Here is a 25,395-nt window from a genome sequence, read left to right as displayed (position 1 = left end):
CTCATCACTGCCTCAGTGTTGTACTAACAAATGTGACAATTGCTGGATTGGATTCTCTGACCCAAAAAATGCAAGTTCACACTAAAACTTGCATTCATATCTAAGGTAGTCCCTTAGATATGAGCAATTGAAATTATTGGTGGACATCATGCCATCTTGAAGTTCCAATTATAGACAATAACAATGAATAAAACAGTCATTCTCAATAATTTGTTTAGGAAGAAACGTATCTATCTTAAAAAATGTTCAAAGCAAAAACAAAAAATATATATACTGAAGCAGTATGAGATCAGCCACGTAGGCCATCTTGAAAAATAACCACCATCTTGGATTTTCATGTGACCAGCATATTTCTGGAAAGATTGGACCTTGAAGGCTGCATGGAGAAAATTTCATGCCTGCAGCACCATTTGAATGATTCTTCTGAAGTATGCAATATTCCGCTGCACTATCCCTTTATCATTATAGCAATAGTTTTGGTTAGAATGTTATGTAAATTCCTTACACTTTAAAGATTTCAGTCTGCTTTGAAGTCAAATGCAAGTCCAGGGTACATTCTGCCTGCATTCCACTGATACACAATGTGTATTAAAACAGGAAAACACAAAGAAAAATAGTGTTACCTAATTTAGTATCTTAAATTCCTATTGGCGAAAAGCAACTACACACAACAAAATGGATTGTGGAAAACTGATGACCTACCGTATTGACACAAAACACAGCTCATGAATCATTATAATTAGCATGCCACTTGTGTTCCTATGTGAAAATTTCTCCTGGGGCATATCTTTTCCAAACAGCATGTCAGTCACTCCCATTGGATTATAGGCATTCCATTCAGTTCAGTCATGCATCCAAACAATGATCTTGGATGGCTAATTTACACCTAATTAGACGATAATTGGAAATGTTGGAAATGGGAATTGGTTGGAGTCAGGGGGGCTTATTAAACCATGCGCGTGGTCTTACGGGCGTTTCTCACCAGTTTATTTCCAGTTTTCAACCAGGACTGGTGCTAGAGGAAGTTCCTAACTAGGTCTGTGAAATACCCAGTTTAGCGCAAGAATACAGACTGCTCAAACCAGACGCTCAATGTCACTTGGAGGTGACACTGAACGTGTCAGTTCTCATAATAGAATATTGCCAATTAAGGCTAATGTGCTCAAAGTACAATTACTCATTATTACATATCATTGGTAGTTGATATTAGGCCACTTGTATTTTGATTCAGTGCTTGGCTTCATAGTTTGTCATCAGTGGTTTGTATTTGCGTTCTGTATAGCTGCAACAAAGTCACTGAGCCGTGCGTGAACACTGCATATGTTTCCAGATACTTCATCAAAAAAAAAAAAAAAGAAAAAGAAAAACATATAGAAATGCATTTGTGAAGAGTAAAATGGTCTGTAATGGACAACATTTATTTTTATTTAGCAACTAAATAACCTGGTGGGACCTGCAAAACTAAAGGATCATCTACCAAGATTGCCAAGCATAGAGACCGTCCAGTCAAACCAGTTAGTGTCATGCATCCGAATGAAACGTGATACGAGATGTGATATTAGATGCCACAAAAAGAGTTGAGTTGTAAGGACTCATCAAGTTAACATTTAGAACGCAGCACCTGATTCTGTTACATGCATCACAAAATTAAGTTCTCCACTGATTCTCTCCATCACTTGGCAGGTTGCTTAATAAATATGCTTTGAATTTTAATGACTCCTGTACTGGCATGTCACATAACTAGTTGAGGTGGTACCAAAAGATTATGTTCACAAATGATAAACACCGAAACAGAATGTGTTCAGAGATTTCTTCCAGCAACAATAATAGTAATTGTTTACCACTGTTCTCACTGTCCGCTGTCTGTCATTTTGACTCTCTGCGGCATAAGGACGGACATCTGAATGTTCACTCTCCAGAAATAATATGGTTCCTTTAAGCAAGTTTTTTTTTTTATTGATAGTATTTAGAAACCAAGTCAGAAGTAGCATTATTGACAAGTAGCAGCTTTGGGGCACATTGATTTCCCTAAAACTGTGTGACAGCTGATACCAAAATGAACAGCGCATAGTACAATAAGGCACAGTGAGCTTGTTATTCCAGTGCTCGTGTGATTTGTATCAATGTTGAAACTTAGTGCTATTACTATTTTGGTTGTCCCACAAAAAGATTTAAAAAGTTTAACAGACTTGGGGTTTTTAAACATTGTGCTTGCATCGTTCTGATTCATTGCTTGTCTCAATAACCCTGGAATTCCACACTCTCCGCTTCTGTAACTGTTCGTTCCATACCAGACCACCTCCGTGAGTCCGTGAAAAGCAGAGTCTACTACATCCGAAGTTACTCCCCCATCCAGCTCCACTCCAAAATTTCTTGGAGCCCAAGGGGAGCATGTGTGATCTTCGTCATTACAAGTAGAATGCAAATCTATATGGAGAGGATTACCCTAAGTTTCAAGGTAAATGTTAAAATGACAAATCTGCTTCCTTATTTGGTGCAAAAGAGTGGTTTGCATCAGATATTTAAAACAGTTATTGTCAATACGTTTGACAATACTTTTGAAAATGTATTTAATTTGTGGTTAACAATCTCATTTTACACCATTTAACATTAACATTTAGTTTTTGACAGGGATATTACCAACATACTAGATTCAATGCAAGCATTTGGCAAGATCTTGAAGCGGTCATGAAGGAAGCGGGGTTCCACAAGCCGTAGCAAATCTTACGTTCCAAATGGAAAACTCTGAAACAGAAATAACTGGCGGACAAGAGAAAGCTTGGCAAAAGTGGTGCCATTGAAAAAGATAAAATTTGTTTTAAATACTACCCTCATGGACAAGATACCCGCTGGCATAAACGTAGTAACGTATGATTTTAATTGCATGTCTTATTTAATGGAAACACCGCAATTGCGAAAATATGTTTTGTCGAAATAAGCAGAATATCGACAATGTTTTGTACAGATTTGTAATGGAAATGCAAGTAGTGACATTGAGAGAAGTTGCGAAGAATGTGGAATCCTTCTCATTAATTAAAATATCAACGAAGTAGCTCCATTGGTCAGACGTGCATGTACGTGAACAGAGCAATAACAGAGGATGTGGAATCTGGGGGCAAGCCTTCTCATAGCTCCAGATGAAAGCAGCTCTTTACTCTGGCCCAGTTCCTTTCTTTGCCACGAGGGAAACAGAAAGAACTGTTCCTATGCAAGCCATAGCACCAATTTAGTATTAGAACCAGTTTGGCGAGGGTGGGGGATCTATAGTGAATACAAGCTTCAAGGTTTTCTGTTTTAGTTCTGACTCTCAAACTACACACTGATGGCACTCTGCAAAAAAGTTAAAATCAGTGCACACCACCTCTCCTTTTTATTCTAGATGTTTTATGTTTTTTATTGGTGAGCTATCATCTGTAGCCATTTTACAGAAAGGATAAGCTATTCAAAACCCCTGAAAATGAATGTAAGGTTGTCTTTTGACTTTAAAACCTATTTTTAGGCTGTCTGGTCATTAAATCTCTGTTTTGCAAACTTTACAATTACAATCAAAATTACAGAGTTAAACAACTTATTCCTGCGTTTTGACATCTTCTCTGGCTCATCTTGTTTACTCATTTAAATGTTTGTCTACATATCTATCCACAAGCTACATTTCCTGCTTTCCACATAGCAATCTGAGTACATGAGAGCACCTTAATCCTAACGCAGTTTCTTTTTTTTTCTGGGGTTGACAGTGGAAACAGTTATAGAGTTATGTTTGGTGTTGTGACATTAAATCAGTATGGGATTTGTTCGGATACAGAGTCACGCCTGTGTGGCTGCAATGGCTCCATCTGTGTACACCTTTGTTTAAGCATTTCGGTGTGTCAGTGTGACCGGGTGTGTACGCATTTAACAGCATGAAAGAGCACTTTATTTCTATCTCTCTTGAGAACTCGAACACAAAAAGCCACTGTGCTCTGTCAGCTTTAGGTCATAACATGGCCTTTGAGTGTACCTTACTTTATTCTTTTCCACAACCCCTGTTTTCTGCACCATTGATGTGAATGATCACAGAAGACCTGGAGGTTTAGTAAACTTTAGGTGATTTTGTGCTTTGCGAGTATAAATAGCCTTTGTTTTCATTCACCCTTTTAAGTAAAAATACCTGGTTCAAATTCAACCATATTTTCTCAAATCCACAAGTCACTAAACTAAGCCTCCTAAAGCTAGTGTAAGTTTCCCAAGAAAGAAAACAGTCCTAATTAATGCCCAAAGTGGCTAATATAGTCATTTTAGACATTTTCTTACTGTCACATTGTATTGCATTGGCTCTGTGGTCATATCAAAAATAAATTAAGAATTCAGCAACATAGCTTTTTTTATTTAGCAGAGTTCAATTTGAGTTTATATTGTCAGTCGTTTAACTTGTGTTAGTTCATGTTTTGTCTTCATGAGGTCATTGTTGCCTTTTCTAACTTTTGTTCCATCTTTTCTTCTCAGTTTTCCACCGCTGCCTCAAACCCTGCTAATCCCCCTGCTGCTGCCAATCAGTAATCACACACCTGGTTCCTATTCCAGCAATCAGCCCTTCCAGCATACGGCACCTTCCAAAGAAGCCATAAACCTTTTCCCATTTAGTCATTTTACAACCATAAGCCAATGTATTTTAGGGGGAATTTTATATGACATGTTGACAAAAAATTAGTGCATAGTCATATTGTGGTAATATAACAAATGACTGGTCTCCCTGCTACTATAACGAGTTCTAAATGACAATGCTTGTGTATTTTGTTATATTTTGTCTTAGAATGTGCAGTCACATTTTAACAAATGCTCATTGTTAAAAAATAACTGGAAACTTCTATCTTTATGATAAAAAGTTTTGCTTTAATTTATTCACCTGTTAATATGGAACGTATTAATATTAATTTAAGTCACCAGTTAACTTGGAGTTCCTGCTGTAGATGGTTTTTGTAATTTACTGGTGTGTTCCAGTATTTTTATTAGTCAGATTGAGAGAGAGAATTTGCTTTATTGTGTGCACAAACAAGGAATCTGACTTGGGTTACAAGCATCACAGTCGTTGGTTACTATTCCATTTAATACTTTTTTGAAGGCTTTCTTTGAGGTTTCTTGGTTTTAAATTTCTTTGTTGTCAGAGTTGGTGTAATTAGTCACTATTTATGTTTCCTTAATGTCAGTGTTAGTACAGGACTTGTTAGGTTAGTTACTGCCTATTTCACCAAAGGTAGCATCTGTTATGTTGACCTTTTTCAAAATGTATAGTTTTGGCATGTTTATTTTTTTCTGTGAATGAAATATAAATAATTATTTATTTTTTATGAAAACTTGCGGTATTGGTCTGTTCAGTCCCTGACATAAAGATGCAAGATTTTTAAAATGTTTTACAAATGAAAACCTGAATTCATTTCAATAATTCTTTATCAATCATGAAGGTAAAATTAGACATTGCAGGGCGTTCGTTTTTAAGTTTCCTCAAAGAGTTTTATTGCTGTTAATAGCTTTGTTCAGGAGCATCTTCTGGTCTCTGTGTTGCAGCAGATCTTAGGAAGTCTGACTGAAGACACTCTTTTGGATTACTGTGTTGTCAAGAGTATGCTCAAAAACGTTCCCAGTGTGTGTGTTTTTTTTCTTTGTTTTGTTTTATGAAGCATCCTGTACAAGTCTTTTGAGGTATACTTTCAACATTGTTGCCATCTTAGGACCAAAATGTTTGGCAGTTTCTCTATAGAAAACACCTGAGCCTCAGTTGGATTGGATGATCGGTGTGTATGAACATCAGTTATTTTAGCCCTCGACAAATTACTAAGTGGATTTAGGTCTGGACTGACTGGGCCACACTAAAACATGAATATCTTTTCATCAAAACCGTGCCACTGTACTTCTGGCTGTATGGCTAAGGAATCTGTCCCCATTATAAAGTGAACCTCTGCCTCATTCTAAAGTTTTTACAGCCTCTAACAGTTTTTCTTCCCAGGATGGTGCTGTATTTATCGCCAACCATCTTCATTTTAACGGACACCAGCTTCCCTGTCACTGTGGAATCATATGATCCACACAGCATGATGCAGCAACAAGTAAGCTTCACTGTGGGGAAGGTTTGTTCATGGGAAAAGTAAATTTTTTGACACAACTTTTTGAATGTAGGCTAAAGAGCTCAATTTTGTTCTAATCTGACCAGAGAAGCTTCTTTTACATGTTAGCGTTGTTCGTTGTTTGGCTTGTTGCTGCTAAGAACTGCTAACAGGACTTCTGGCTTTCCTTTTACCTCTTATTCTTAAAGATTTGTAGAGCGCATAACAGAATATTACTACAATATTACTGAAAATTACTGAAAATTCCATTAATTTTATTAATTCAAATCACTGAGCGAAAACATATAGATCAGTTACACACAGACCGATGTTTTAAAGCCTTCATTTCTGTTATTCCTGATGAGTTTCCGCTTACAGCTCATGAAAACATGCCTTTTGAGATTAAAATAATAGAGCAGACCATTAAAAAACGTTTGAATACAGAAACGTGGGCTTAATGAAGAGTGTGATTAAAATCAGCTTGAAGGTTGCTATTTTCAAAAGGTACTTTTAATCTGACAAGCCATCGAAATACTAATTTATTAAGTATTACTGTGGTTGTCCTGTAAACAGATTCTCCCAGCTGACTTTTGGGTCTCCATAGCTCCTACCAAACAGGGTGCTGAAGTAAATTGGACTACAGTTGGCATATAACCAGCAAGAAGGATGGAAAGCTTGTTAGTCATAAGTAAGAGAAGAGGAAAGGCAGAGTTTGGTGTAGGAACTTCAAAAGTAAGGACAAAAAGAGGAATGCTGTAGGGATCATCTTGAAAGAACATGTTTTGAAGCATGTTTTGGATGTGACTAGAGTTACAGACACAATTATTATCTTGAAGCTAGACTTTGAAGGTGTGTAGTTAAATGTAAGTAAATATGCACCAGGAGTTGGAATTCAGTTGGAAGAGAAAGACGTTTAGGCAAACAAGCTTAAATCAGAGGCAACCGGACTTTCGCTCAGTTATTTCTGAATACGTTTCGACGCCTATCCAGGAGTCTTCAGCAAATCTGGTGGCTCACACTTGAGCCTCCAATTTAAACCTATTTGCTGTGGCGATGACCTGGATAACTGAGAATTTGCACAGGCAAGATTTCTGGAGCAAAACTAGATGAAGTGGTTGGTGTCCACAGAGCCAAGTTGTGACAGATGCAATATTTACTCTTTAAGTTCTCGCTGAAAAGTACAGAGAAGGTCCGAGAGAGCTGCACTGTGTCTTTGTAGACCTAGAAAAAGTTTGTGTTAAGGAACCTAGAGAGACAGTGTGATACTTCACGAGGAAGTCAGGGGTTTCAGGAAGATATCTGAGGATAGAACAAGGCATGTATGAAGAGAGTGAGACAGTAGTGAGGTGTGCAGTCAGAGTGACTGATGGGTTCAAAGTAGTGGTGGAATAAGTTGACGGATGAGGTCAGACAGGAGGTTCCTGGACGTGTCAGCATCAGGAGTGACTAGGATGGACAGGGTTAGAAATGAGCAGATCAGAGGAACAGCTAAGCTTGGGTGGTTTGGAGAAAAAATTAGAGAGGCAAGGTTGAGATGGTTTGAGGATGCTCTTAGAAGAGATAGTGGAGACAATGGAAAGAGGATGTTGGAGATGCCAGGCAGGAATAGAGGAAGACCCAGAGATGATTCCTGGACACAGTGAAAGAGGACATGGAGATGGTTTTTGTATAACAGTTGAAGAGGCAAATAATAGGGAGAGATGGAGGCAGGTAATGCACTCTGGCGACTCCTCAGGCGAACAGCCTAAGGGGGAAAGGAGAAAGGTCATTTGTAATTTTACATCCTCTTTTATTTCGATAAATAATATGTGTTTTGGTGCGTTTGAAAAAGCACTTTGAAGTTTGTGATTGTAATGTAACTACATTTCTAAAAGTTAAAATGGATATATGGGATGCTACAATGTTTTTGAATCATTTTACCTTTGTGCATAACTCCCATATTCCTGCTACCTAAGATATTGCAGAGGTTTGCACAGACTGATAAAAAAAACAGTTTTAAATCCAGCATATTGTAAAAAACTGGCCAGTGCAACAGAAGATATGCAATGTCGACAGACCGGTAGCTTTCCTCTTGTACATTATTAGCTCACTCTCAGGCTTATTGTTATACGGCTTAAGTTATTCTGTGTTATATTTCAAACTCTGACTAAATATCATGAGATAATGAGAGTTGTGAAGAGTTTCCACATGCTTCTAACATTTGTAAACAGATTTTACAGAGTTGCTACATGTGTTCAGCGTCGACTCGTTATGAACTGATGTGTTTTGTCAATGTCACAAGTCTTTGCTGTCGCTACTTGTCTCCAGAAGCCTCTGTGGTTGCAGCAATTACAGAGTTTGCTGTTGGCTGCTGGTGGGTCCTGTGGGCATCTATATTGTGGTCTAATTTCATCCTCACTCTGTGGGGTAATTCAATCATTTCTCACAGCCTGGGGAGAGGCGCACAGTAGGTACAAGATGGGGGGGAAAAAATCAGCTAAATCTATTTAGACTATTTTTAATCTGTTCAGTGATGGTCTGTTGTTTACAAGATGTCAAAGTAGGAACAGTTTGAAGCCTGTGAGTTTAACTTTTAGTGTAGGCAAGAGGCATCAATCACACAAAGTATCTCAGAATCCTTGTGTTGATGTACTGTAGAGCCTTTTCCTCTAGAAAAACGGGCCATCTACTGCCCCTGGTGGCCAGTCTGAGGCGACTGTTGGAGCAGGATTATGGGCGTACAGTGCCATCTACTGGCAAAGGATTGTCCTCTGATTTCTGATAATGACAATGTTTAAATGTGACTGAAGCATCATTATCTTTGTGTAATGTTTTGGAAACAACATAAATCACATTTTAATGACGAAAAAGAACATCTTGATGAAATGGGACAAACAACATAAAACACTGAAACACCACCGCAAATAGCAAACATACACATCCTGGATGAATGATAGTTACCCCAGCTCACTGGTAGTAATTGGGCTTTTCACCAACAACTGCATGTGCCTGTGTATGTTGACTTTATACCTTGTTGTTTGGAATGCCACCACTATGACTGACTGACTAAATGTACTCTATACCTGTATTTGTGAAGGGTAATTGAGGGTAAAGCTGTTGCTGAACTTATTTTTTCATCCAAGATCCATCAGCGCCACTGTGTGGTCATATGGCAAAACAGTGAAAGAGGTTTCTTTCAAATCCATAATTTATAAAAAAAAAAAAAAAAAGAAACCTTAATAGACTCCCACAAGACGTTCAGAGCAAAAACTGTAAAAGATCAGTCAGAAATGAGAGTTTACTCTTTCACAGTCTTAAATACACATATTGTCATTGTGGATAAAATTGCCGCATTAATCTTTGGCTTTATCTTTTTGAAGCTTTTTGTTTTCCAGGGTGGAATAATTCAACAGTATAAAACATTGATCATTTCTAAGAAATAGCAATTTGATGTAAAGGTTTTGAACTCTTGTGGATATTCTCTAATCCATTCAGGCTAAAATATATATACTTACACCTCTGGCAATAGTTGGTTCAGTCTTCCTGAACAAGGTGCACAGCCATCAACAAGCTTTTGGCATAAATCCAGCTGGATGTTTGATCACTTTTCATGGTGGAGTTCATGGTGGAGTCCATTCAAATTGGTGGTTTACTGCCATGGAACCAACTTTTAGGTGTAGTGCATAAATGTTCTAAGTAATTGAGAACAGGCTTTAGGTAGGCTGTCAAGAGAGGAATCCAGGAACAACTAAGGCTCAAGCTGGTCATAAACTGGAAGGTGCTGAAAAACCAGTGCTACTGTCCATTGTGAAATGAGTTTCACATCAGCATGGAATAAAGGGATACTGACCAGAAGAAAGAAAAGTTCCTCATATTAAAAGGTCATCTTTTAGCTTGACGGAAATTTTCACTTAACATGGACAAAGCAAAGGCCGTTTGGAGAAAAGTTGCTTTGGCCAGACAAGACTAAATCTGACTAATTTGACCGCAGGAAGTACATTTGGAAAAGTTGAGGTGTAGAATTCCCCAAAGGACCGTATCTCAGATGTCAAGCATGGCAATGGCAGCATCATGTTGTTAGGCTTTTTTATGTTAGTGGCACAGATGAATTGCAAAATTACAGGTAATGAATAATGAGAACTATATCCAAATTCTTCAACTTCACCTCAAATCAATAATAGTGAAAACCTGATTGGGACAATCAACCCAAAAACAATAGTTAAAACAGGCTAACATTAAGCTTCAGAATGATTCTGATCTCAACCCATATTGTGAACTGTGCTTATACGCAAGGTCCATTCCAGGAAACCTAACTATCAAAATAAGATCTGCCATTTCTGATTGAAAGGGTGGTAAAATATTCAGCAAAAATTATGATAGAGTGATGCTGATGTCTTCAGAGAGTATTTGGTCCTCCTGAAACATGCTAAGTGAGATTATGCAAATATTTGCTGGTGTGTATGCATATATTTGAGCCTTTCCCCAAGTTATTTGTCTTTTAATTATTCATCCTGAAAAAACAACAGTTGAATTGGATTTTTAAAAGCCCAAAAATAATGACATTCATGCCAATAATGAGTGACTATATAAACATACAACTGAACTGTAGTTTTCTTGTTTACCAGAACAATAAAGGTATTTAAAACTTGATATAAACCTTGTGTTTTCAGGATGAGAAATATTAACAACACTTCCTGGTACTAAACAGAGACAGCAGTGAAGAAGCTCAATTCTAAGTTTGTCAGTGACTAAATCCACTAAAAGGGATGCCGTAATACAGTTGTTTTTAATATAATATAGACGTTTGCATTTCAAAGTGGGATTATCGATAAAGATCATGTTTACAGATCTGAGGTTATTGACTGTCATGATCTAATAGATGTTTACAAAATCAGTATCCCTGGTTAAAGTTTACGTTTAAAATACAAAAACACATAGAGTACCTCTATAACTACTTTACAATCAAAAGAAAACTATACATTAAGTTAATTGATCATCAATAATTCTGACATCTTTATATGAAAATACATTCCATATACTGGAAATATAATAAATAGGTAAATATTTTGTTTCATTCATATAAACTAAAGGTTTTCAATTAGCACACAGCACTTCTGCTATTATAATAACACTTAAACCTATTTTCTCTCCAAGTTGACAGACACATTTCTAGGAAATTTTAATTTAAAAATATTGCAAAGTAGTTGAATGCCTTTTAATGTAAATTGTTAAAAAAAAAACAGTTACCCACAGATGTTCAGTGCTTTTTTTTTCTGCTTTTAAATTGCTTAGATGGTTTTGATGTTCTGAAATAAGATTTTGGCATTAAATCTCTGACATCTCCTGTCTTGATGATGCTACATCTGGTTTTCATTGTACTGTGGGCTGGAGAACTGATCCTGCATAGCTCCGGTAGCTGCCCCCATGGCGGCCTGCTGGGCTGCTGCCTGGACATGGGGGTTCTTCCAGGCCCCTGTAGCCCACTCTTCCTGAGCTTTGGACATGCTGGCCCCAGTGCCGCGATAGAAATTATGGATCTGCAGGCAAAGTGGGGTTAGAGGTTAATATTAATAACAACACAGTTTCTCATGAAAGATACAGGTGCCTTCCAAAAGCAGTTAAACCATTTAGACTTGCCCACACTTTGTCAGGTTTCACAAATTTTCACAAACCACAATATTTGCTGTTTTTTTTTAGTTTATTGAACTGCACAGATTAATACCTTTCTGAGTAGTCAATGGATAATAATGTATGTTTTTTTCACGTTCTTACAAATATAAATCTGTTGAGTGTTGTATGCATTTGTATTCAGCCATCAGTCGTCTATTGACCATTTTTGACCATTGAGTATTAATCAGAGAAGCAACATGGAGGGCTATGGTAGCTCTCTGGGGGTATTTGTCAATAAGAAAACTAAAGCTTTCATGGAATCTTGATTTAGGGGGATGAATGCACACTGAGAATCTGAGGCAAGACTTTAAAATTGATGGCAAAAGGTATTTCTAGATAGCATTGACTCAGGTGTAGACAGTGGATGGATGGATGGATGGATGGATGGATGGATGGATGGATGGATGGATGGATGGATGGATGGATGGATGGATGGATGGATGGATGGATGGATGGATGGATGGACGGATGGATGATTAACTAGGTTTCTAGACAAGTTATGTACATACATTGTTTCGTTTCTTCATTTTTATGAGACATAATAACCTCAACTTCAATACATGTATACCTAATGTGGTTTTACAAAGAAATTAAAAGATAAAACCGTTACCTTGGTGAGTGCGATGAAGGACAGTGAGGCCACAGCAGTGAACATGATTGTGGGTATCATCATGATTAATGCAATGAAAATGTTATAGCTGAAGAAGGAGATGGTGGCCAACCAGCCGCTGTAAAAAAAACAAAAAAAAAACGAAATAATAACAATTAGGAGCATTAGAAAATGTTGTTTAAATTAATTCATTTTAAAATCAGAGAACTTGGACTAAGCAGGAACAGAAGCAGTCTGACTTTGGAAGGGAGCTTCTGCACATTAAAAACTGAACATCTGGCTTCTAAAGGCAATAATATTCATAGATTTAAGTATTGTGATAAAAAAGTTCAGGTTTTATGGACGAGAACATCCCAATGCACATGGTGACATTTAAAAACTTTATGGAGGGTGTCATAACATTATTTTCTGATCATCAGCCTGACTCAGGTGGCATTTACTAGATTACTTTAATGGCCTTTCATTGCATAATATTAGGACTAACATAAAAGTTATATAGAACCAATATCTGAGAGTTTGACATTGTCACTTTTATTAGAAGTAGTGGGGGGGGGGGGGGGGGGGGGGGACAATAAATTTTATTTGGGTGGCTCTGCGAAGTTCTTTATGCACAAGATATTACAGCAACCAAAGAAGTGAACTTCGTCCTTTTAGGCTCTGTTGTCTTTTAATCCACATTCTGAAAGACGTGTCTTTTTAGTTATTTGTCATTCTAACCTTAAATATGAGTTTCACATTTCATCCATGTAGACAATTGATGAAATGTTGTACAAAATGACCCATTAACCATTCAGCTTTGGCTAAAATGTGGTTGCAGTTGTTTGTTTTTGCATTGTTTTTGTTTTTTGTTAGAGTTTTCTTTGCTGGAACAGTGCCTTTCTAAAGTTAGCCCTTTGTCAGATTTGATCAACCACAAATTTTGATTTTACTGGGATTTTTTGTTTGGGACCATTACAGCAGAGTGCTTAATAGGGAAATAAAACGAAAATATTTTTTTCATGAATCAGGGTTTCCAAAATGCTTTGTTAATAGAAATCTGAATAGTGTGGTGTGTGTTTCTGTTTAACCCTCTTTACTCTGCTGCCGCTTAATAAAATCAAGTGCAGCCAGTCGCCTTCAAAAGTAAAGCAACTAGAGAAACAAAGTCCATCTGTGTTGGGTGGGAAAAAGGTGGATCCTGTCTCAAGTGGAGAAGTATCTCAGTCTTATTCACGAGTGAGGGGAGAATGGAGCAGGGGATCAAAAAACGTATTGGTGTGGCCGCTGCAGTACTGTGTATGCTGCACCAACCTGTTGTGGTTAAGAGAGAGCTGAGTCGAAAGGTTAAGATCTCCATTTACCAATTGGTCTGCTTCCTACCTTCACCTAGGGTCAAGAAATTTGGCTTGTGACCGAAAGAACAAAATCCCAGATACAAGCAGCTGAAGTGAGCTTCCTCTGCAGGGTGGCCAGGAACTCCCTTAGAGGTAGGGTGAGAAGCTCACCCGGCCATCCTTGAAGGGCTTGGAGTAGAGTTGTTGCTCTCAGCTGGCCTGGGAATGTCTCGGGCTTTCACCAGAGGAACTGGAGGAAGTATCTGGGCTGGGGAGAAGGAAGTCTGGGCGTCTCTGCTAAGTTAGCTGCCCCCATGTCCCAGTCCCGAATAGGCGGAAGACGACAAGTATGAGTATGAACCCCATCTGTGTGCAATTCAATCTCAGTATAAATACAGCTGTTCTGTGAAGGCCTCTGAGGTTTGTTAAAGTACATTAATGAACAAACACCATTGTGGAGACCAAGGAACACGGTAGAGGGATAAAGTTGTAGAAAACTTAACAGCAGAGTAAGAGTACAATCAGTCTCCTAAGCTTGGGACATCTCACAGAGTATTGTTTAAGCCACTCTCTGAAAAAGTATGGCAGAACTGAAAACCTACTAGGAATTGCCCCTGCATCTAAACTGACAAATTAAGCAAAGTGAATCCTAAAGCATCTCAATAATCCCGGTAGAAAAATAGAAGAAAAAATTGAATTGGTCCACTGAACAACTTCGTCATTGTTGAAACACTTTATCTATTCTCTAAGAGACGTATTTAGTCTAGAGCTGTAGGCACACTCAGCCTTATAAGCGGTGCCTTTGCAGTACCTAAACAAGAAGAGGATTAATCAGAGAAGCGGCCAAGAGGTCCATGATAACTTTGGAGGAGCAGCAGAGATAAAATAATCTGCTCACAGGACAATTATTAGTCTTGCCCTTATAAGGGAGTGACAAAAACAAAGTCTTTGATGAAAGAAGGTTATAAAAAAACCTTTTAGCAGTTTGCCACAAACATGGTAGGGCATAAAATATTGTGGAGTAAGGTGGTCTGATCAGATGAGAACGAAAATCTAGCACAAAATCCCCACAGAGGTCCATGGCAGCATCATTCTGAGTGCTGTGGACATGTTTTTCTTCAGTAGGGATAAGAAAGGTAGATGGAGGTAAGAAAGGTAGATGGAGGTAAATACAGGGCAGTGCTGGTTGAAAGCTTGTTAGAGGCTGCACAAGAACTTGAGACTGGAGTGGAGGCTCACTTTCCTGCAAGACAACAACACTAACATAAAACCATGGCTAACTAAACGGTTTGGATCAAACTACATCCATGTATTCAAATTCAAATTTGAGTTATTTTTCTAAGAGCAATGACAAAAAGCATAGGAGCAAGGCTAGTAGAGAAAAGCACCCTAAAAGGTTTACAGCTTTAACTGGGAATAAAAGTTTATTCTAAAGAGCATCGATTCCAGAGAGCTTAATACAAATAAATACCTCACGTTTTAGATTTTTATTTTTAAAATATTTCAAAAACCATGTATCACTTTGCTTTCACTTCAAATAAAACCCCACATTGTGTTGGCATATTACATAAAATTCCAATGAAGAACAACAAAGTTTGTGACCGCAATATAAGAAATGGAGTGGATAAACCTCAAAGTTTAGGTCCAAATCACAACGAGTTAAATGGATGAAAAGACTTTTCAGAAGAACAGAAATATCTTAAATCTCATTTTGAACCAGGTATTGTGGGTTACAGGACAAGGTTTATCGTCTCTCTGACCCTTACCACACACCCCATCCTGGGATGCCGATGCTCTGGATGATGCTGATTCCAACTTGGGCCATGAACACAAAAAAGAACAGCATGAAGTTGAAGGAGCTGTCCGACCTAACAGAAATACAGAAAAAAACAATAATCATTTCTGTTTCCCATACAGTTTTAGGTTATGTTTTCTGTTTTCCAATCTATACAGATCTTGTACGTTGAATTTCTCAATTGTTGACAGTCGTGGTTAAAATGTGAAAAATCCATAAAATAAATAGATGTTTTAGTGCAGTAGCATAATCTCACACTAGCAATGTTCTTGCGGATTTCTAACAATGATCTTTGAAGAATTTAATTAGCTTACCTTATTTATTTTAGAGTTAATGGTAGATGGATAAACGCAGGTTGTATAGCCTAGTTAATCACAATTGTAGTTGTCTGACAGTAAATATGAGCCTGTTTTGAGCAACTATTTTCCTTTGGCCTTTTTCAAACTTTCCAAGATCAACACAGATCTACCATAGTTAAAAGCTATGTTTTCTTTTTTTCTGCTTCTTAGAGAGTGTCCAAGAGAACTGGCCTTCTGTGTCACGGCATTTTCAAATTCAGGAAAACATTGACATCTTGGATTACAAGTTTAAAATCCATGCACACCTTGATCACCAAAAAGGGTAAGGCCTCACATCTCTTTTATATTACTTATCAGAGATGCCAATAAGTATGACACACTTACTTTTAAGTAAAAATGCCCTGTCTTAAGTAAGATATTTACTGTAAAACCAACCTAAATCATTATCATTTGTCTTCCGGGATGGAAGTAACATTCCCTATAAAAGATCGGTCCTCTCCATCAACAATGTCTTAGTCACTGCCAGTAAGAGAAGCAGACCAGAAATAGAACATAATACATTATATACCTGTCCTATGTTAGTAAAAATTCTGTGAATCAACGGACCATTGAGTAAATGTTTGGTGTCCGTGAAAGGCATCTTGTTTCTGTTATTCCAATTTTAACCACTAGGTGTCCTTATTCCTTATTGTTCCTTTAACATTAGATGTACTCATGTACTCAAAGTTAGATACATTTTCTAAATTTATCAGACTGAGATAAGGATGTAAATCAGCAGCTCTATCACAATACAATGTTACATGGATTTGTTTGGATGACGGTGCATCATTTGCCGATATAATAAAGTCTGTTATGATTTGCGATCAGTGCAATCAATATGATGCGATATCATCTGTCCATCTAACACTATTATTTACATTCAAATTAACTCACATAAAAACAAATATGACTTGAAATTTTTATTTCAAAGCAGACATTTAAATCAAAAACATTATTCTAATTTCAAAATAATAATAATAGCTCACCTGTTCACTTTAGTCTCATGCCTTGTGAATTTCAAAATTAAGGTTCATCTTAAAAATGACGATATAAATTGATATTTTCATTCTGCATCAATGTAATTGAATCGTTAATCATTTAATCAACATGTGGATCAATGTTAACACCCCTAGTGTGAGATAATGTTTGTACAGTAAAAGATCTATATCATTTAGGGCTTTTTAAATATCTTTGTCAGAGATTTCCATAGCTATGGAGTAGGCTGCATGTGTGTCCATGTTCTGAATTGTTTTAAAGCAGCTTTTTCAACTAACATAAACTTCATATTGTGATTACTTAACATTCATTTAACATAGATTCTGTTGGTGATGCTTAAATTTTAGCAAGCTGATGTTTGTTCAAATTAGCCTTAAAAGAGTTTGCAATTGAAGATGTGGAGCTACAGAGTCCCTTATTGACAAATGGCAAACAACACCACATTTATACATGGTTGGATAACGTATTTTAGACGGAAAGGTCCTTTGTAATTTTGAGATTTTTTAACCAAATCAAATTGGACACGAGCTAACAAAAGATAGATTTATCTTTCCCTTTGAAAATGACATAAAGCATTGTCACATTTAAAACAATAAGGTTTTATAATAATCGTTCCAACCACAACAACTTTAATTTAAATTCCAACAAGAACATTGTTTAAAAAATGAGCATGTCATGGTCTTAACTTACTTAAATGCCTTGTAGATGGGCCTAAACCAACACACATAGGAGCAAGGAGTGAACATTAGGAGCCAGATGATGGACAATCCAAAGTTGGTCACTCCACCGCCGCCAAACATCCAAGCAAAGCAAGCAATGAAATTCACTGCAAGGGTGGCACTGTTCACTGTAAAATCACCACAGAGACATTTCAGGTTGTGCATATTGCAAACAAAACCTTATATCTACTTAATTTACTTTCCGCATGCACATGCAGAAAATAGTTTTAAAAGGAAAATTAAACTGATAGGAGGATAGTACTTTTCTCTTCATGCTGCTTTTGTTCCATGAAAGATAGGCAAAAAAGTTTAAAAACTGCATTGCTTAGAAAATAAAATATTTTAGAATTTTTAGAAAAAACTCTAAGGCAAAGTACACAAAAACAAGAAGAGAGAATAAATAAAAACAAAAGACAAAATTCAGTCAACACACAAAATGCGGTCGGCTTCAAATTTTCTGTCTGAATATAAAAACACTGAAAAAGTGACAAAAAGCATGCAAATTATCCTCGCACACAAATGAAATACCTTCTGTTTAGCATTCATTTTAAAAAGAAACCTGCAGAAAGAAGAACATTTTTAACACTTTCAGAGTTGGTTCACACAGGAAGACTATGTATCCTTAGCCTTTGAACTTTTCACAGTTTGTTGCAACCACAAACATCAATTTGTTTCATTGGGATTTTATGTGGTAACACAAAGCAATACAAATTTGTGAAATGGAAATAAAAGGATACATGATAATTTTCAAATATTATATTTTAGAAAATAAAAAGAAGTTTAGCATGCACATATTTTCAGCAGCCCTGAGTCAATACTTTGCATTATTTTGGTATCTGAGTCACATCTATCTTTGGAGAGCAACTTCAAAGTCTTGTCATAACCTTCTTGGCTGGATTCAGGTCTTGGTATTGACTGGTTGATTCGGCCAAATGAATATAGTTTCATCTAAACCATTCCCTTAAAGTTCTGGGTATGAGTTTACAGCCGTTGTCCTGTTGGAAGGTGGACATTCATCCAAAAATTAAAATCTTGTGCATTCTCTGAGAACAGTTCTTCACACATGTCCCTGTGTTTAGCACCATGCATTCCCACAGCACAGTGCCGCTAATACTCAGTGCCTCATTAGTATGTTGTTCAGCCACCCACATCCCAGTAATCAACCCTATAGCATTTATACCTTTCAGACTCCTGAGCACTTAGTTTCAGCAGTTTGTGTTCTAACTCTAGTGTTCTTCTTTGTGTCTTTGGCAGTTTTTGCAAGTTTGTCCTCTTCTATATTGTTGATTAAATTTCACCTTACTCATCATCCTACCTGAATCATGTCTTCTAAAAACAATTAATAGGGTGACTTTTGAAAGAAATTGGTAGAAGTGGATTTTATTTAGGGATATCAAATAAAAAAGGGGCTGAATACATATGTATAGCAACATTTTCAAATATAGCATTTTCTTTCCATTTCATAATTATGCACAAATGTATGTTTATCAGTCACATAACATTCTAATTATTAAATATTATGTGGTTTGTAGTAATATCTGACCAAATTTGGACACCTTAATGAAGTCTTGTTAGTTTTGCAAAGCAGTGTGTCAAGTGTCACGTGCAGCATTGCTTATGAGTACTCACAGATCCACAGGTTGTACATTTTCTTGCACATGCTGCGGTGCTGTTCAGGGATCTCCTCAAAGTTTTGATAGAAACAGGGCTTAAGAGGAACAAACCCGGGCAGTGGGGGGAAATTGGGCTCAGTATCTGTAAATAATTAAGGGGTAGTTAGACAGTTCTGCTTGAGTCTCGCGTTTTGTAAAATTATTTTGTTGATGTTCGTTTATACTGACCAGCCATGAGGACACACGGTAGTTTCCTTTAAAGATGTAATCTCCAGCCTATAAAACAAGAAAAAAAGAAAAAAAAGAAAGAAAGAAAAAGAAACTTCCGATCGGTACAGCTGGCAACGTGCGGGATAATTTCCCAAATATGTGATACTTAACGGAGTGGATCGTACAGCTACTACACTAAACAGGGAAAAGGAAGTTAACAGAAAGTGGAACAGCTCAGGTATGCGGCCGAGGCGTTTGCGGAAACATTTAATACGTCTGCTAAAATGTGAGCGACTCAATCTTTCCGCTTTCATCGTGCATTGCGGTCTGTGCGCACACCGGGCGCACAGACCGGTGACAGCCCTCAAACAGGGGAACGAAAGTGGGAGAAGAAAGGGTGGGGGCGGCAGATCCCAAAGTCGTGGGTTCGACAGCCCTCAAGCAGTCTGGAAGCACATGAGACGCAGTATTGCATACTGCGAATGGAGAATACGGTCGAGCAGGCTGTCGTTGCCGGGAATTACGGATTCAACAGGAAACTTAATCTGCTTACCTCAGAGAGCAGCGGCTCCTCTGTAATATGCGCCCACGCAGCGGCTTCACCTGTGTCGTGAACACGCTGCGAATACCGGTCGAACGCTTTAAGGTCGAGCTACTGTCAATAACAGTACTTTCTTCGGCTCGGTGTGACTGTAGGAATGAATTATGGCTAGTCTAACCCTCCACCAATCACCGCGAAGAGCTCGGCTGTCGCTTTGATTCGGTCCAATCGAGGGATTACTTTAATCCTTGACGTTGAATTGTTGACCCAATCACTGTTCAGAACCCTGTCCATGGTGCTGAACACAGAGACCAACACGCTAATTTGTCTAAAACGACTGATTAGTTTTCAAAGGAAGTCTGACACCTTCAATACAATAACGACCCACCTTGTGACACGTGTCCTTCAAAATAAGGAAGTTCAAGGGGCTTATTTCTTGACTAAAATGCATGCTCTGTGTTAAACCAATAAGGACAGGGGCTTATCCTCTATTTCCGAGTCCTCTTGAACATAGCATCATTTCGAAAACTATAGTCTACTATGAAGATATTACCAAACTAATTTAATGGACCATTTAAATAAATTAGAATATCCTAACTCAGGTGTTTCAGGTGTTTATTTTTGTTAATATTAGTGTTTATAACTTACATGGAATAAAAACCTAAAGTTTTTTTGTTGTTACTTTGTCTTTTCATATTTTATACTCAAATTTTATGTTATGATCTTTTACACAATCATGGGAAATAATGGGTTTCTACTGGACTTGAAAGGGAACTATAACAACTACATTGCATTGTGGCATATCTATCTGGAAACAGGCCAGCTCGGGCAAATTAACTTTTCATTTTAGCAACATGGAATCAGAGCCAAGGAGCTCAGATCTCTGAACTGACAGAGATGCAGAATGGACTTTGGATAGGAGCTGTGAGATGACCAAACCTCACTTTCAACGCCATATCCTGATACATGTGTGTGCTCATAACATTTTCAAACTGGTAAGTTTGCCATAGCTTGTTATGCTGTTTTACACAAAACTTATAGTAAGCTGCTAAGACTAGCCTAGCCAGCTGAAGGTAAATTTAAAAGTGTTCGTGTGTGTGTGTGTGTGTTTCTAGAGGAGCTCTACTTATGAAGTGAATGAATCCCATCCAGACACCCTTTCTACCCGTCAGCCACACAGAAATGAGAGCTGCAGATAACAAGAGATTTAAACGGAGGACAAGGAGACAGAAGAGTGAACAAGTTAGCCGTGCTTCTGCTCCACCTGCAGCTCCCACATCAGATGCATGCAGGAGCAGCTATCCAGATGGGTCAGAGCAATATGAGACATGCTTTTTATCTGAATTATGTGCTATCAATGACTGTGTTTTTCAGAAAATAAAAATTGTGCCTTTTATTTTTTATGTAATTTATTTATATGTTTTATTGCTGTGTCATACACAAAAAATATCACCTGTTACTTGCTTAGAAGGCACAAAACACAATGCCTACATGTTACAGAGACAGTTGATAAGACTGCCTATTGGTGATAGTATTTAAATTCAGTAGGTATATATGAAACAATTTACAGAGTACATTAATTAGACCCTGACATTTTCTTATGCAATGTCTGACCAAATCTTTGTTATAATTATTGTGCAGTGCAATGCCACTACAAAAGACTGTTAAAAATACAATGTACAAACCCAGATCATTATCTCTTAATTAGGTAAGGAAGTTATACTATGTAAAAACCCAGATAAATGTATAGACCAGAAAGGATGCTACAAAACACTTTCACTTTCGGAGACAGGTTAAAAGATTTTAGCTTTGCAAAAGATCGTGCCAACTTGATAAAAAGAGAAGTAAAGCCATTGGGGCATTTCTCTCGGCTGGTCGTACAGGAAGAATGCAAATTACAATGGCAACAACTGCAATACTAATAATTTTGGAAGATTACCACGTTCCAGGAGCTTTTTTCAACCTGCTTCAATCAAGGATCCCAGCTTAGAACAGCTTAAACGTTGGTTGAAATGTAGAGGCCTCAAAGTGAGCAGAAAGAAAGCAGTAGTAGTAGAAAGGTAGGAGAAGCTGTCCTCTCCTCTCTCACAACAGATCAAACCCAAGGAAGAAACCTGCTGAATCCACATAGAATTACAACTAATACTAAGACAAAATATATATGTATTATTACAGGTAAATGTTTATTATAGACTCATTGCAGAAAATAGACTTAAAAACAGTCAATCATCCTGCTGTAATCAGACACTCAGATCCCGTCTCACCTTTACACGCAGATACATGTCTGCAGGTGCGCATTTGACCTTGTTCAGTCCAGGTCATGCTGATGCTGCCTCATCAGTGCATGTTTTTGAACATCTCATTCTCACAGCTGCCTCCGTCTTAAAGAGCACTGCTGCAACATGTGAGCAGGATTCAGCCACACCAGCTGTGCAGGTACCATGGGCAGAATCCACCTTGCCACTTGCTTCAAGAATAACCCAGGACTTTGGTGGAACCTCCCTCAGCCGCTGGGAGTGCAGAACCTGGGCATAAATAGATGTGCAATTAGCACATAAGAAAAGAGGGCAATAGCCATATAACAGCAATTTGTTCACCAAAATAACTTGTTGCTTTTTGTTAAAATTGAACCAAGTAAAAATAGGGATAATGTTTACAATTTTAATAAATGGTTATTGATTCATTTCCATCACGCTTGTCCCTCAAGGGGTTGCGAGGGGTGCTGTCAATGGGCAAGAGGTGGGGTACACCCTGGACAGGTTGCCAGTCTGTCACAGGGCAACACAGAGACAAACAATTCACACACCTAAGGAGAGCTTATAGAGACCAATTAACCTAACGGTCAGGTTTTTGGACTGTGGGAGGAAGCCAGAAAGATCCCACGCATGCACAGGGTGAACATGCAAACTCCAAGAACAAAGACCCAGTTCAGACTTGAACACAGGACCTTCTTGCTGCAAGGCAACAGTGCTACCCACTGCGTCACTGTGCAGCCCATTTGAGTAATTTAAATTATGAAAATATCTTGGATTAAGATGACAGATACAATAACATAAAACACATTACAAACTGGGTCCACCCATGTATGATGAGGGAGAGCAAGACATAATGGATTGTGAAAATTCAACGGTTAAAAAAAAAAAATACTGATAAGTCCCTAAATATGTCCATAATAGAATGCAGAGTAGATGCCAGGCTTAAAATTTTAAAGAAATTTGTTCTGCGGACACTGGGACAGAGGAGGTGCACTGTGAGGTGAAAATGTTTTGTTTACCTAGTCTTGAAATTATGACAGTTTTCTCTTTAAGATGAACGATTTGGAGATCCTAGACCCACCTGAAGTTTTTTTGCCCTTACAATTAACTTAACATTTCTGCATTAGATATAAGATCTAACTCTATTGATGAGATAGAAAGCAAGCTCTGCTTCTGATTGGGCAGCGGTGGCTGTGGCTCCTTTACAGGTCATGTAAATCCTTTGTCTAGTTATCATGCTCATATGGAGCAATCCTACTGATCCCAGAGATTTTCAACATGGCGACCCTTCAAAACAGGGTCTAACTTGTCCCGGTACAGCCGTTGCATTTCTCTTATCTATGGTCCATTTTTCAAGCACTTTGCATCTATCTTTCACAGCACGGCATCTGAAGAAAAACAAAAGTGTCAGGATTTGTTTACTGAAGGACTTAGAATCACATATACAGGACTAAAGTTGAGAGTCTTTATTGTAGGGATGATGGAAGATGTGACCGGAGACACAGAACTGCAGAGGATTGAGAGTGCAGGTGATGGCAGGAGCTGACGGCCTGGAGCGAGAGTTCAGAGAGCCCATGAAAGGCAGCAGGAATCCACAGTTCAGCACCAAGTTAACCAGGGCACGGTGACAGGAGTCCACAGTTCGGTGCCAAGTCAGCTAGGGCACAATAGCAGGCCCTTCAGGATAACAGAGAAAACAAAAACCAGAACCAGGCAACAGGACATCCAAAACATATAACAAACCTTACAGAGGCGACAAGGTTCCAAGCGTATAGGCAGACTAGCATGGAGAGGGTGTTGGTAGATGACGGACCAGCACTAGAGTGTGGCAGAGGGAGGCTTAAATAGGAAGGCTATCAGGTGAAACGTGTCTGATTGATTAATTACCAACAGGTGTGACTGACTGCAAGGAGAGTGAAGTGAAGGCTGAGTGGAAGGGAAGGAGGAAACTAAAAACTAACAATGAATAAAGTCAAAACATAACTAAAACCCAAACAAGGTGGAAAAACTGAGAATAATAGTAAACCAAAGCCGAATCAAAAACTAAACCATTACAAAAAGGCCTTGCCCTGGAAAATGGTGACCACATTCCACAATGCATTGCCCTTTTGAGCCCCATAGAAGCACAGAAGCCCATAATGAAAAAAGAGTGTTATTTCATATGTCAGTGGTCATAATGTTCTGCCTCATCGATGTATTTTAAGTCAAATCATTGTGTTTATCAAAAGTAGATTCAGTCTATATCTAATTGGCTGATTTAAGGCCAATAGGCTTTGCAAAACACTCTACAAACAGATGACAAAAGTGATTTGTGCTTATCTCTTCTCTGATTAATTTGATTTTGTTGCTCTCCCTCTTAATGTTACTTTTGTTTCTGTACAACAGACAAGATGCCACTAGGACATTAAGGATAGATAACATCTCCCCTTTTGTCCCATATTTTACAAATGAGAATCTGATTCTGAGTTTTGAGTAAACGAGGCCAAAGGCTGCCTCATTCAGAAAATAATAGTATTGTTCACCTGCTTCCAAAACTCTCCACCAGCAAACGAGGGCTTTAATCTGCAAAGAACAGAGAAGGAATGTCATATTTGTCATGTGCTCTGCCACTGAATTATTGATGTAACACAGACAAACGTTCATGGCTGATTCTGAAGAATTGTTTTCAGCTTGGGATGGGTTGCTAAACAGCAGTTTATAAAGTAAACAAGTGAATGTATGCTGTGGTGTCTCTGCATTTGAGGCCAGTGAGGCCTGGCCCCACCAGATGTCACTGTGGAGCTCTTTGTTCAAAGTAATCAATGGAACAGGATCGTTCTTTATAGAGGAATATTGTAAAAAAAAAAAAAAAAAAAAAAAAGACTGATTCCCTTACCAATAAAATTCTGTTACAAATTTTTGTGTCAATATATCTTACTCTGCCAGAAAACTGACAAGTTCAGTAGGCTAAATCCTCTTAAGGCGCCTTGATAATGGGGCCGGCCACCAACGTTTGTTTAAATAAAATTGCAGAGCACATGCCCCACACCCTCTCAGTAGACAGTTGTGGGGCACACATCCTGTAGCCCCAAGCTTGGATAGTCCAATCAAAATACTGGAAATGCACATGTTATGTTTATGCTCTGCCAGAAAGTGTGCGGCAATCTAGTGTTGTCCTTGCTGGCTCATTGTAGAATTGATCTGAATCTTTTCTGTTTAATAAATGAACAGTATTGTGAACCTTTATTTGTAATTTTATGTATAATAATTAAATTTAATGTAAAATATAAAACGGCATTT

At 38.0% G+C, this 25,395-nt stretch overlaps 1 protein-coding gene across 5 annotated transcripts; it reads right to left on the bottom strand.

Annotated features, from left to right (window-relative positions):
• Positions 1-10,537: 10,537 nt before the first annotated feature.
• Positions 10,538-23,928, bottom strand: LOC105916395 (secretory carrier-associated membrane protein 5). Of its 5 annotated transcripts, none has more exons than XM_036128716.1 (9): positions 23,860-23,928; positions 22,126-22,386; positions 21,801-21,978; positions 19,339-19,386; positions 19,127-19,252; positions 17,469-17,625; positions 15,416-15,517; positions 12,337-12,454; positions 11,414-11,593 (listed from the first exon to the last, which is right to left on the bottom strand). In XM_036128716.1, exons 4-9 carry the CDS (start codon positions 19,343-19,345, stop codon positions 11,414-11,416), a joined length of 690 nt encoding a protein of 229 aa, XP_035984609.1. In that variant the 5' UTR covers positions 19,346-19,386; positions 21,801-21,978; positions 22,126-22,386; positions 23,860-23,928. The 5 variants fall into 5 exon arrangements, with proteins under 5 accessions (XP_012706354.1, XP_035984609.1, XP_035984607.1 ...); XM_036128714.1 differs by having other exon boundaries at positions 21,801-21,975; XM_021309660.2 differs by having other exon boundaries at positions 21,801-21,975; positions 23,865-23,927.
• Positions 23,929-25,395: the final 1,467 nt, after the last annotated feature.

Source organism: Fundulus heteroclitus, unplaced genomic scaffold (assembly GCF_011125445.2).
Source record: "Fundulus heteroclitus isolate FHET01 unplaced genomic scaffold, MU-UCD_Fhet_4.1 scaffold_112, whole genome shotgun sequence".
Lineage (NCBI taxonomy): Eukaryota > Metazoa > Chordata > Actinopteri > Cyprinodontiformes > Fundulidae > Fundulus > Fundulus heteroclitus.
This window is presented reverse-complemented; position numbering and strand designations above follow the sequence as displayed.